Below are 12483 nucleotides of genomic sequence, written 5' to 3'. Positions count from 1 at the left end.
CGGGCTGGCAGAGAGGGCTGCAGTAGGTAGGGGTACGCTCCCACTGCAGACCCATGCATTACCCAGTGGGAGCAGCTTGTTCCCGCACCACCCAAGCCCCTGACATGGCTTGCCATGGGGAGCAGCAGCAAAGCCAGCACTCAGGGAATCAACCACTGCAGCAAGGGGCCAGTTGCCGCACGCGGCGCCCAGCAGGAGCACAGCTCTCTCCCCACAGCCCCCGCAGAGGGCAGGGGTCACGGGTGCCTGTGCTCCCAGCTGCTGCCCCTGCACCGTCCTGCCTGCCTGCACCCCACGCCCTTTCCATTCGGGAGAGGTATTGATCTGCTGGCAGCAATGGGCTGGATAATTAGCCAGGAATTAGGGTTTCTATTACAGCCAGGAGGCTGCCCAGCTGATTTATCACCTGAATAATTTACTGTGATTGAAAGGAAATTAAAATGAACTCCATTTGACAACTGCGCTTTTATGGGCTTTAGTGAAGACTCAAAAGCCAAATTAATAGCCTGGTGTTGTTTGATAGTCTACTGAGAGTAAATATGGGAAGGTTTTTTGCCTCCTGATGTGCTCTCCTAGGCTTGATTTTAGAGCTGGGATTTTCTTCCCCTCCCACCAGTAAGGCTGCAGCCTGGAACAGGGGAGATTTCAGCTGTAAAAGCCACAGAACTCCTCTTGCTCCTCTCCCACCCACCCTCTCATTCTCTCTTCTGTGGGTACAGAGGATCACAGGGTCAGCAGACTGGGGATGAGCAGGCAGCCCCTGGCCCAGCCTGGCAGCACCAGCAGCCAGGGCTGCCAGCAGGGTGGCCTGAGGGAAGGGAAGGCAGGGGGGCAACGCAGCCACCCACAAAATCATCCTGCATCCCTCAGCCCCCTGTCACCACCCACAAAATCATCCTGCATCCCTCTGCCCCCTGTCACCGCCTCGGACCCCCGCCACTCCGGCAGAGCTGGGGTGCATCCCACCATAGTCCAGGGTGCTGACCCTGCAGCACTGTGCCCTCCTACCCTCTGCTGCCTGGACTCCTGCAGAGTGGGCAGAGCACTGCTACCTTCTGCGTCACCCTTCTTTGTCTTCATTGTTTTGCAATTTTTTATTTGTGTACATTTATTGAGCCACATATTATTGTTTCCTTTTCCTTTTTAACTTGTTTATCATGTAGTGCACCATGTAATGCAGCCATGGTTAAGAGTTTTCCTTGGAATGCTCAAATCATTCCGGCAAGTGGCAGATTGAGAAAATACTTGGTTCCTCAAACTATCCATGAATAATTTTCATAATTTTCACTGTTTCTGGCCAACATGAAGTTTTGGGAAGACAGAAACAAATATTAGCTCTGCATTTCTCAATAAAAGTGTGAGAGTATTTTCAGATGCTCAACAGCCTCTATCCACCCAAAGGTTTCCCAAGAAAAAACATATTTCTCATGCCCTGGGGACCAGGACCAAGCATGCAGTCCTGCAGCTCACAGAATCATTGCATGGGTTGCATTGGGAGCAATCTTAAAGATCATCTCATTTCAATACCCCTGGCACAGGCAGGGACACCTTTTAGTAGATTAATTCCTTCCTTCTGCTTGTCCAATAGCTGCACTTTGGGAGTGAGTCCTCTTAAAACCGAAATGCATTATATTTTCTGGCTTCATTAGGATTTTCCATTTTTCCCAAAGATCAAACTCCAGTAATGTAAGGGGGATTGTATATCTCACTCCTCTCAGAAGCTGCATTCCAGCCGCTCCTAGCAAAAAAACCCCAAGATTCCTCTTTCAAAGCTGGAGTGTACTTAGGCAGAAAGCAAAACTTGAAGATTTTCGAAAGAAGTTTATGCCCCTCTCTTGTTCAATTCAGAGAACTTCTTTGGTGCAACTCTCTCTGCATCAGGTTTCAACTTCATGCAATTCTTCCACTTTTTCCCAAATCATAAGTAATTTGGGGGGGATTCCTCGGCTATCTAAATTCTATTAGTTACCCAAATTCCATCTGCCTATCTCCAGATCCACATTTATCTGCACTCTGTGTCATGAATACCTGTGTTACTATATGTTTGCCAGGTTACTGGTTTCTGTATGCACAGAATATGCGAAAATACAGAAAATTTTATCCAGAAATCAATCTGATAACAGATATTTTGTTTAGTTCTAGCTTAAATAAGTGGGAAAGCACCAGCACAGGCCTAGGAATTATTTGCTATTAGCACCAGGCAGTTATCTTCTTAGCTGGTGACCTACATAGTGTTGAATCTGGTCACATCATGTTATGCCTCATTATGGCCCTGATCTAAACTTTATTGAAGTCAATAGAAATATTCCTCTTGGCTTCAATGAGTATTCGATTGGACCCATGTGTGAAACTGAAAGTACAAAAGAATCCATTTCTGTTGTGGACAGAAATCCAGCATGGATAATTCCTTTCTTTATTCTGAGAAAATTAACGCACTGTCTCTCCCATTGGGCCAATCCAGCTGTATATCCTTCACCCTGCATTTTTCACCCGTAGATGCATTAATCCTGCTCTCACAGCCTCCACAAGCAACCGGTCCAATAGCCCCGGACCTGCCCCCTGCCTGCCTCAATGGGGCTTTGCTGCACTTGTCCAGCCTCACAGACCTGAGGCCCTCAGGTCTCCTTGACTTCCCTGGGTCTCCAAGAACATCTCCTGTCTTTGTCAGTGCTGTGGCTGGAGAATTGCTTGAGTCAACAGTTCACAAAACAGATGGCACAGCCTTGGCCAGTCTGGGACAATTTCCCAAAGGTGCTGTGGAGAGCTCCTCCATCCTTCCTGGCTGGAACCAGAGGAAGCCATTGGAGGACAATCATCCCCACAGTCACACAGAGGGGTTTGCTGAGTACAGCCAGTGCTTCCAGTTCCTCCAGGTCTCAATGGACAATAGGCACTGGACAATTTTGCCACTCAGTGTTGCAACCTCAGCACAAGACAAGTGCCAGCTCCATATGAAGTCTGAACTCTCCCTGCAGTGACCATGAATAATGGGGGTTGCCTGCAGTAGAGGCCAGGCTGAAGTGTGTTGGTCTGACACAGGTGTAGGTGCAGAGCACAGCTCCAGGCCAGGCAGACAGGTAAGACCCACTCCTTTTGTCAGTTTGGTTTGTCCCAGGGGAATCTGGGGTGATGGCAACAGCAACAGCCTTCCCTGTGGGCAAAGCAGAGCCAGCACACCGGGGAGCAGCAGGGCCCATGCACACACACACACACAGAGCACAGAGAGAGTGGAAGCTGCTGTGAAGGTCTAAGAATTACAAAGTCTGGCATTACACAGTTGCAGGCACTGTCCCTGCAGGTGGATGAGACACACAAGCTGGCACACAGCAGCCATGTACAGAATGGCAGTGCAACACTGGTGTTGCAAACATACCACCATGTGCATTTCCATACCCGTGCCCAGAAAAAGTGAAATCAGTTTTCTGTGAACATTTGCAGCCTGTGCAATGTAATAATGGGCTGTTTGCAGAAAATGAGCACAAAAGGGCATAAACATAAGAGAAAGGCCTTCATTCTTACGAATTCCCTTAACAGAAGAATTCATTTTTATAGCAGGGCTCTGTCAGGGAGAGGTGGGCCGGAGTGCTTCTCAGTACTGACTTTATGTCATGGTTCCTTCCCACAACACATAGACATGAAAGGGCTTGATTCTGTTTGCACAGACACCCCTCAGCTCCTGGCTCCCTCTGCCACGAAAACTGCATGTTTTTCACGTCCCACACAGGCAGGGAACACATCTGTGCTGCAGAGCACACATGTACCTGTGCCCAGGTGCACCACTGGGTGTTAGGCTGCAAAACAAGGCAAGGAACAGCTGATGCCTTACTTCTGCCCCTTGATGCACAACTTCTGACAGTCTTTAATGGTGGGAGCACACGGTGGGACCCCTGCCTCACCCAACACACACAGCCATCGCTGTCTCTCTCAAAGCAATGTCTGATGCTTTATTTCCCTGTCACTGTCCAGTGGTTGCCTTCTCTCCCAACACAGTATGAGCCTTTCCCCAAATTCAAGTATCCCTTCCTCATCAGTCTCTGCCTAGATACCACAGTCTACAGCAGACGTGAAAGTTAATATGATTATTGCCAACAATACAGCATAGATTCACAAATTCACAGAATATTCTCAGTTGGAAGGGACCCACAAGGATCATTGACTCCAACTCTTAAGGAATTGAGGCCACAATCTTGGTGTTATTAGCATCATGGTCTAACCATGTCATAAGATGATAAATAACTCCAGAGGCCCCATTTTATGCAGGTTAACTGAGAGAAACATCAAGATGGGAAACTGAAGGAAGTGGATTGGAAGCATTCAAAGCAAAGGGTTACACACTGCTGAGCAATTACTCCCATGCAGCCCATCAGCCCCTCTGCCTACATGAAGGGCAATGGACCCAAAAAGGCAAGGATAAATTTTGTGCAGAAAATGCACCAGGAGGACTTTGGGCAGCACCTGGGAACCAAGCCTGATGAGGCTGCAAATACTGTGCTGTGCAGGAGGGACTTCTCTCCCCCTCACCATTGCCAAGGGCCTGCCACCGGCACGCGAGTGAGGAGGAAGACTTAGAGAGGAGCCACAAAACAGGAAGGAAAAGGGATCTACAGGGTCTATAGAGTAACAATTATGGCAATAAAATACCTGGGGTCCTCCCCAAGTTAGTAGTACTGGTACATCAGTAAGTTTTGTGCCAAAGCAAAATTAGTGGTATTCACTGGCTGCTGCTGGATCAAATTTCTAATAAAATGGGCAAACAGTGGGTCAGCAGCTCATACCAGTCTTCTTCCCACATCCTGTCTCCATGGGAAGGAGTATCCTTTCTCTACTTTCCTCTACCGAAAGAGCTTAAAGCTCCATACATCCACCACTGACTTTGCTCCTAAAACACCACTTTGGGGTCCAGCAGCACTTTGGACAGACAAATGTCACCAGCAGATCTTGCTTTACTACAGCAATCTAATCCAGGGACAACTCTGGTTTTCCAAGGCATGCCATTAATATCCTCAGTATTTGATTCCTCATTGATTTCTTTGGCCTTACTAATTGATGCAGACAGCTTCTCCACTTTGGCTAAGCATCATGACAGCTTTGCTTGACTCACCAAGGAGGTGAGACAAGGCTGTTTCTGTAAGGATGGGCTCACACAGCATCTCTGTGAACCACAGCAAGTCATGCAGATCACATCTGGTCATGCTGAACGTTACTCTTCACATACCATCAAAAAGCAGAAGCTGACCCCAAATAACCACAAGTTCTTAACCATGGTCTAGCCTTCCAAAAGCAAAGACCATATTGCAAGAAATATGAAAACAAACAACTAAAAATTTCTTTTGTAATTACATGTAAAAATGCCAGGCAATATGGTTCTGCAAATTGGATCTCATAATGCCAGATTTCTCAGCATCTTACTTGACTTCTCAGGGCATGCAAGGTGTATCCCGTTCATCATATTAATATCAGCATATCTCCTATTTTAATAATCTGGCTGCTTAGAGCCATTCTAGTCACAACTTCTTATGTGGCCCTGGGAGATCGTTTCTCCATCAAGAGCAAATACAAATATCCCGTATTTGATAATTGGGATAACACTTCAGCAATATCCTTATTCAAATCTCCCATTCTTCCTATAAAACCAGTAAAAGTTTATCTCTGAATAGACGTTCACTCACTGCTGGACTGTCTCCCATGAGCTGCAGCTGGCCATGACTAAGAGGCTCCAGACCAGAAAAACAAATCAAAAGACCCCTCCCATCACTGCTCCCTTTGCAGTGACTGTTTTGGCCTGTAAGTTTTTGCAGGAACAGATCTAACAAGACACAGCTGCGAGGTGACCAGTGCTGGAAAGGCTTGCCATAGCCTTGGGTACGGAGCCTGCCGTCCCCAGCATCCCCCGGGTTCGGATGGGATAACCACCATCTAGTGGCCCGTGAAGGCCACTTCACCTTCCCGAGGCAGGGACGGCCTGACTTCCCATCTCCTTCCAGCTTCAGGTCTGCAGAGATTCGCAGCACACACAAATCGGGCAAAGCACAAAAACAGCAGAAGATGGTGAAAAGCAAATGTCTCTATGAATTAAATAAAAAATGGCAGATGAGCTTAAAGGCATGAGGAATTCCTACTCTATCATAGCATTTTCAGCATAAGTAAATATTTTTTTAAAAAAGTATGCACATTCCTTAACTGAAGCCACAATGGTAGTAGGCAGCCACGAGAGCATCTCCCATGGCCCCCAAATGTATAGATTCTTCCAAGGGGAATCAGTGTTAGAAAAGTCCATCCACCTTGCTAAAAAGCATGTCTGATATTAAGACCACTGAAGATTAATGGCTGAATACATCATTAAGTAGCAAGCTAGACCAATATCGGTGCTGACAGCAATATATTAATTTCTACCTCCTTCTCAGCAGCTAAATTAAATACTGCCACCTAAGAAGAAGAACACAGAGAGACATAGCTAATCGGTTTTTTCATGTGCTTCTATACTATGACTGCAAAAATTGAATTTTTCCAAAATATTAGTGCCAAGTCCTCCTCAAACACACTGTAGATCCATAGGTGCAATTAATTTATCTTCACATACTAATCAGATGTTGCGGCAAATAGCCAGTTACATGTCTAATAGGCCATTTCTGGATACAAAAATCTGATTTGTGTCCACTCACTGTGAACCAAAATTAGGCACTGAGCTTTGCATGTCTTCTCCTTGTTACCTGCACTGCCTGCTTTTGATCTAACAAAAAACATCAGAAGTTGTGGTGCTCTTTAAAGATTCTTTTGATGCCACTGGTCCAGATCAGGTATCATTTCATAGCCAAACACTTGCTGATGTTTGCACAATGAGTGTTTAGCTTAATTTTCTAATAGGTTTTAATAGCTAACACGGGCTTGGCTGAAATGAGCTTGACAAGACGTGTCTCCATATTTGTCAACTGAAACTGAAAAGCCTTTGGTCATGTACACCAAACAGATCTCTGCCAGTGGAAAGCATATCAGAAAAACATGGAATATTTGCACTAGTACCTGCTCTGGTTTGATGGGCTCAGTTGTTGTGAAAATGTCAGAATAATGTTGTCTCTCAAAGACACGATCCAACACTTCTAGCTGCTGCTGGGTGAAAAGGTCTCCTCGCATCTGCTTCCGAAGAAAATCTCTGCTTGGTAGAGAATGGCCATTTGGTACTGGAGATTCCTGAATACCTTTCAAAGAGGAGAGAGAAGAGGAAAAATGAGTAGTCTCATGATGTGACCTAAAGCCTACAGCAGAGTGTCTTATTTTAACCCTTGAACAGATGTAGGTACAGTATGGCGAAGTCATGAAGACTTTTTGAGAGGTTACAGTTTGCTGGAACACACACTGTACAGTCTTGCATTACAGGCAACCCTTAACCCATCAACAGCTTCACACATTATTTAAAGGCAGGATACAGGATAACAATCACATTTTTGCCTGCTTCACGTTTACTGTACCAGCTGGGAAGCTGTGTGGTTCATGGTCTGTGTGTAAGAGAACACAGAGGATCAGCAGGCGGCCTGATGATGACAGTCACAGTCAGTTTGGGTCAGCTCCAGCAGAATGCTTTGTCCAGTCACCACCCACACACTCTGTCCCCCTCCCGTGCTACCTGCAAGTCCTGCTCAGCTCCATCCACGCTGAGCTCTGAGCGCTGCCACAGACTCTCTGAGAAGCTCTGTCAGCAGCACCAGCCCAGCCTGTGTTGTACTAAGGTGGGGAATCCCTGGGCTGAGTTACCACTGCAACATCCTCAGCCAGTCCAAGATGCACTCCTGACCCTCCAATTCACTTTGTATTTCTCCAGCTTACTGGCAGGACCCAAACCTGGGCTCCAAAGCATATTTTCCTCCTTCTCCCCTTTGGCAGAGATTTTTAGCAGGAGTCATAAGTGACTGACCATGGCTGAAAAGCCATGAGACAAGTTTAAAAAATATTTGATTGGCAGTCTGAAAAGACTCTTGCACTACATGGACTTGTTTCAATTTGCTTTTTGCAGATTCACAGTGGTTTCCTACTTTTCCTTCACCTGTCAGTGCTGGAAATATGTATTTTATGCACAGAAAACTGAGATCTGCAGTATTCCCAGGACTCCAGGAGGTGGAACTCCAAGAACAACAGTAAATATCAGATTTCTTCTCCAGATGGCAACATTGAACTAGACAGAGGGAGGAAATGTTTTAAAAATAGCATCTAGCTGCCAGAGTAGTTCTGAGGAGCAGAATTTAAATGCATCCTTAACAGCAAGATTTCCATGAGTGCTGCAGTTGCTTACAGTCCAAGAAGTCTGCAGAGGAATATCATCACCTAGACCTCCTCTGGCAGATTCTGCATCAAGGTTTTTGATTGTAAGTATAGAGGAGATCTGATAGAGGCAATCTGCACAAAAACTGCCCATTGCTGTAGACATCAGTTGCGACCACAAGCACATGCTGGCCATCAGTAATACGAGGGATGCTTGGTGGACAAGATTTTTTACAAAGGACTATTGATTTAAGATCATCCTTCAGCAGAGATGGATTTTGCAAAAAATGCTATCTATCCAGAAAATGAGGCTTCTTTAATGCAGAGTCCTCAGACTGGGGGACCAACATAGGGAAATACCTTTCAGCCTCAGTTGCTAATGCTGAATTTAAGCCAAACTCCCCTTATACGGAACAGACATTTGATGTTAGCAGTTACTGCTGGAAACTCCCTTCTCAATCTGAGCTCAGCAATTTCAAAGACAACAACATTATATATACCCTTCCTAGAGAAAGCAATGCAATTTTATCAAGGGTAGATTATGGCTTTTGTGAAGTGGAAGGATCAGTTTGTTCCACACAGTAAGGGAAACAAAAACCTGAAGCTGTGGTCTGAGTAGGATGTCCAAGTATGAAAAGGTACAGAGGGATACAAGAAAGCAGTGTATTTTTTTTTTCTTTTTTTTTTTATTATTCTAAATCAAATAATATCTAATAGACCTTGTGCTGAGTTTAGTCAACCATGGCTTATGGAATTAAAAATCTGTTTAGTAGCTGTATGGTATCACAGGGCCAGGGAGACCCTGTCTCTTGAGCATGGAAATGCTTGATGCTTGCTTTAAATTTCAGGTTAAACTGCTATTCACAATTTGGCATCAAAGTTAAAGCTTTATGCAGATTTGGGATCAAGGGGATGGCAAAAGGGAGTGAAATGATACAAGACAGTCATGAACTGAAAAGTGTTCTTGGAGATACCAGTACAGTCTGTGCACTGTTAGTGCATCCAGAGACTGGAAGTACAATGAGATCCCCTCGTGTTTGAAAATGGAGCAGTAGTCCCACTTTTCACCAACAGCACTTTTATTATGCAGATTTTTGGGAGCTAACACCTTGGAGAAGAAGAGGCCAATGAAAGGAAATCCTGGGCAGCGGCCTCAGCCAGAGAGAGGCACAGGGACAGTGCTGGGAAGGGTGTCCCACTCCAGACACCAGAGTGTGAATCCAGGTATAAAGGCACCATCGTGTGCCTGTGCCACCACATCCATGCATCTGTCCCAGCATCTATCCCCTTCATCCAAGGGGCACTGGGGCAGGGATGACCCTCAGGCACTGCCACCAAAGCACGAGGAAGAGGAAGGTATTTCTCTCTGCAAAGAAAGGATGAAGTCACGTGGAGATGGTAGAGGGGCTCTGGAGGGGTTTGGTCTCAAAGTCAGCATTTGGTATGTTGCTGGAAGCACAACATGTGCTGCAGCCAGAATGGGCTGCCAACTCACACCACGTGTACATCCCCGCTTGCCAACATCTCCGCACGCTGTGCTGAGGACATGAGATGGGATCAGTACAGCAGGCTGCCCTGGGATGAGGAACAACGCATGCAGCATTGGTGCCACGTAGGGGAGGGCAGGGGCTGGGCGGGACAGGGACCACTGAGGTGGCTGACACTGCCCCAAAGGAGCCACCCAAGCCTCCCTCACTGCGGCTATCACCCGCTCTCTGCGCCCTGTGAGCAAACGAATAGCTTGTTCTTTTGCACTCTGGGAATTTGCACCAAATTCAGACTAATTTCCTCTAAGTTCTGGATTCCATTGTAGAACTAAAGAACTTCCTGTACATGGCATAAGACACGCAGGAGTTCATGAAGGTCTTCAGGATGTGTTTGGCTGTTCGACATTATATAAATAATACCATTAACATTATACATTGTTTAGCTAGAATATCTTTGATAATTAAAATACTGTTGGAAGGCTTGAAACAATTTTAATTATAAATAGGCTCCAGGGAGCGATAAAAACATTTTTCATATAATCAGTGCATCCACATAGGGTTGCATTCACATGTTTTATTGATAATAACACTACATGTATACCTACCCATTCTGCAAAACAGTTCGTTCCCAATTCAATGGCGTCTTTCCAGAAATTCGAGTGAAGAGCACAGATATAGCACTCTCCTTAGCACAAAAGATTACATTCCTCCCAAACAAACATTTCACCCTTTATCTCTATAAGGCTGTGCATATGGGATAAGATGATGCCATTAGCCCACAATTTCCTGAACTACTTGTGCTGAAATGCATGGAGATGTAATGCACTGAGAGCTGCCATAGGGAGAGCCTGCACGTGCTGCTCCTCCAGCACAGGCCATGCCTGTTCAAACAGCCTCCCCACCCTCTGATTCGAGTCCCTCCCAGGCATCCCACCCAGCTCAGAGCACTGACTCAGTTTCCCACAGCTGCACACAGCTTGGAGAGCAATCCCCCCTCCAACCTGCAGCTGGAAGCCTTGTCATGTTGGGGACAGGTCTGCACAATGCCCTCTCTGGTTCCAGACTCACTGATGGGCATTTTCTTGGCAGGGAAAATGCAATCCTTTCCCACTCTGAAGTCCATGGACGCCTTCTGTTCACACCTTGCCCAGAAGAACTGACCTTGTGGTTTCACAACAAAAGGCAGACATGCTGCTAAAGAAACTGGCCTGCTTTGGACATAATCCAGGTATTAAACACAAGCAAAGACTTTCTGTGGCTAGCCAAAGTCTGAACAACCCACCAGAAGTGTGGGAAGAGTTAGTCACAGAAGACATCTGCCTCTGAGAAGAGATACCATCCACAGTCTTGCTGACAAAAGACTGCCCAAGTGATGTGAAAATCACCCAGAAAATATGGAATCGCTGCATGGTTTGGGTTGGAAAGGACCTTACACCATCAAGGTCCCGTCAGCTGCCATGGGCAGGGACACCTTCCACAGTTCAGGTTGCCCAAAGTCCTCTCTGACCTGTCCTTGGACATTGCAACTAATACATCTTTATTAATTAAGAGCAAGTTATTTTCTGAAGACCTAAGCAAGTAGCAAGATCAGTTTAAAGGACTTGATAAATTGAGACCTCATTTTTCTAATGCATTTCTGTGGTTAGATACTCATCCATGACATGCTTTCTGAAACAGCAGGACAATATTTGAAATTGCTAAATACAAGGAAACCAGAATTTTAGCAACCCTCACCAGACAATTCACTTGATTTAAAATACTATTTCTAAGACTACAGACCAAGATAAGAACAAAAGACGCTATCTTCACAAAATACTAAAGCATATTTAAAAACCTTAAAGCTTAGTATGAAAACAAGGCAAAATATAGAAAGACCAGTAAAAAGCACTGAAATATAGAAATGGTTCAGCTCCACCTTTTTTTATACTGATAAGGACATCAGCACAATTTCAGATAGTGATAGGACAAGGGGGAATGGTTTTAAACAGAAAAAAGAGAGATTTATATTACATGTTAGGAAGAAATTCTTCTTTGTGAGCATGGGCAGGCCCTGGCACAGGGTGCCCAGAGCAGCTGGGGCTGCCCTGCATCCCTGGCAGTGCCCAAGGCCAGGCTGGACACTGGGGCTGGGAGCAGCCTGGGGCAGTGGAAGGCGTCCCTGCCCACGGCAGGGTATGGAACAAGCTGGTCTTAAAGGTCCACTTCAACACAAAGTGCTTTATGATTCTACGAATCGGTTTAAATACTGTATTATAGTTTGGGGCAGACCTTGCCCTGGTGCATTTCCACTTGAGAGTGTCAGCAAGGTGACAACAGCTGAGAAACAGATGCCAACCACAAATCCAGCTGGACTAATATTTCCAATGCTATTAATAATAAAGGTGTGCCATGAGGTGTGCACCTCCATGGTAGATTCATCTGATGCAGCGCTCTTCTGAAGATAAAAGGATCTACTGGTTTCAGATTTTCAGGTCGTTTGTTTTCTTTTTTTGAGCAATACACTTATACAGGGTAAACCAAGGAAATACATAGCTAGTGCCATGAACAGCCTACATTCATAAAGGACATGATTTCTGCCTCTAATTTGTACTGTCCAACTTCATTACCTGTTATCATACCTAATTACTCCACCTTATAGGGAAATGCGGCTAATTAGGGAGGATGTTATTCACCACATTTAAAACATTATGAAGCAAATGAAATATTACCAGGAGGCAAAAAGGTGATTTGTTTTCTTGTAGCA

General features: G+C 45.5%; 1 protein-coding gene across 2 annotated transcripts in view; it reads right to left on the bottom strand.

Moving 5' to 3' along the window:
* The window catches only part of PAX5 (paired box 5), a 131740-nt gene that overhangs the window by 75263 nt on the left and 43994 nt on the right, over positions 1-12483 (bottom strand). For both annotated transcript variants that reach the window (XM_030968636.1, XM_030968637.1), the window contains exon 6: positions 7021-7196. In XM_030968636.1, the coding sequence (XP_030824496.1) occupies positions 7021-7196 (176 nt within the window). The remainder of the gene's footprint in view (positions 1-7020; positions 7197-12483) is intronic.

Source organism: Camarhynchus parvulus, chromosome Z, assembly GCF_901933205.1.
Source record: "Camarhynchus parvulus chromosome Z, STF_HiC, whole genome shotgun sequence".
NCBI classification, from domain to species: Eukaryota; Metazoa; Chordata; class Aves; order Passeriformes; family Thraupidae; genus Camarhynchus; species Camarhynchus parvulus.
This window is presented reverse-complemented; position numbering and strand designations above follow the sequence as displayed.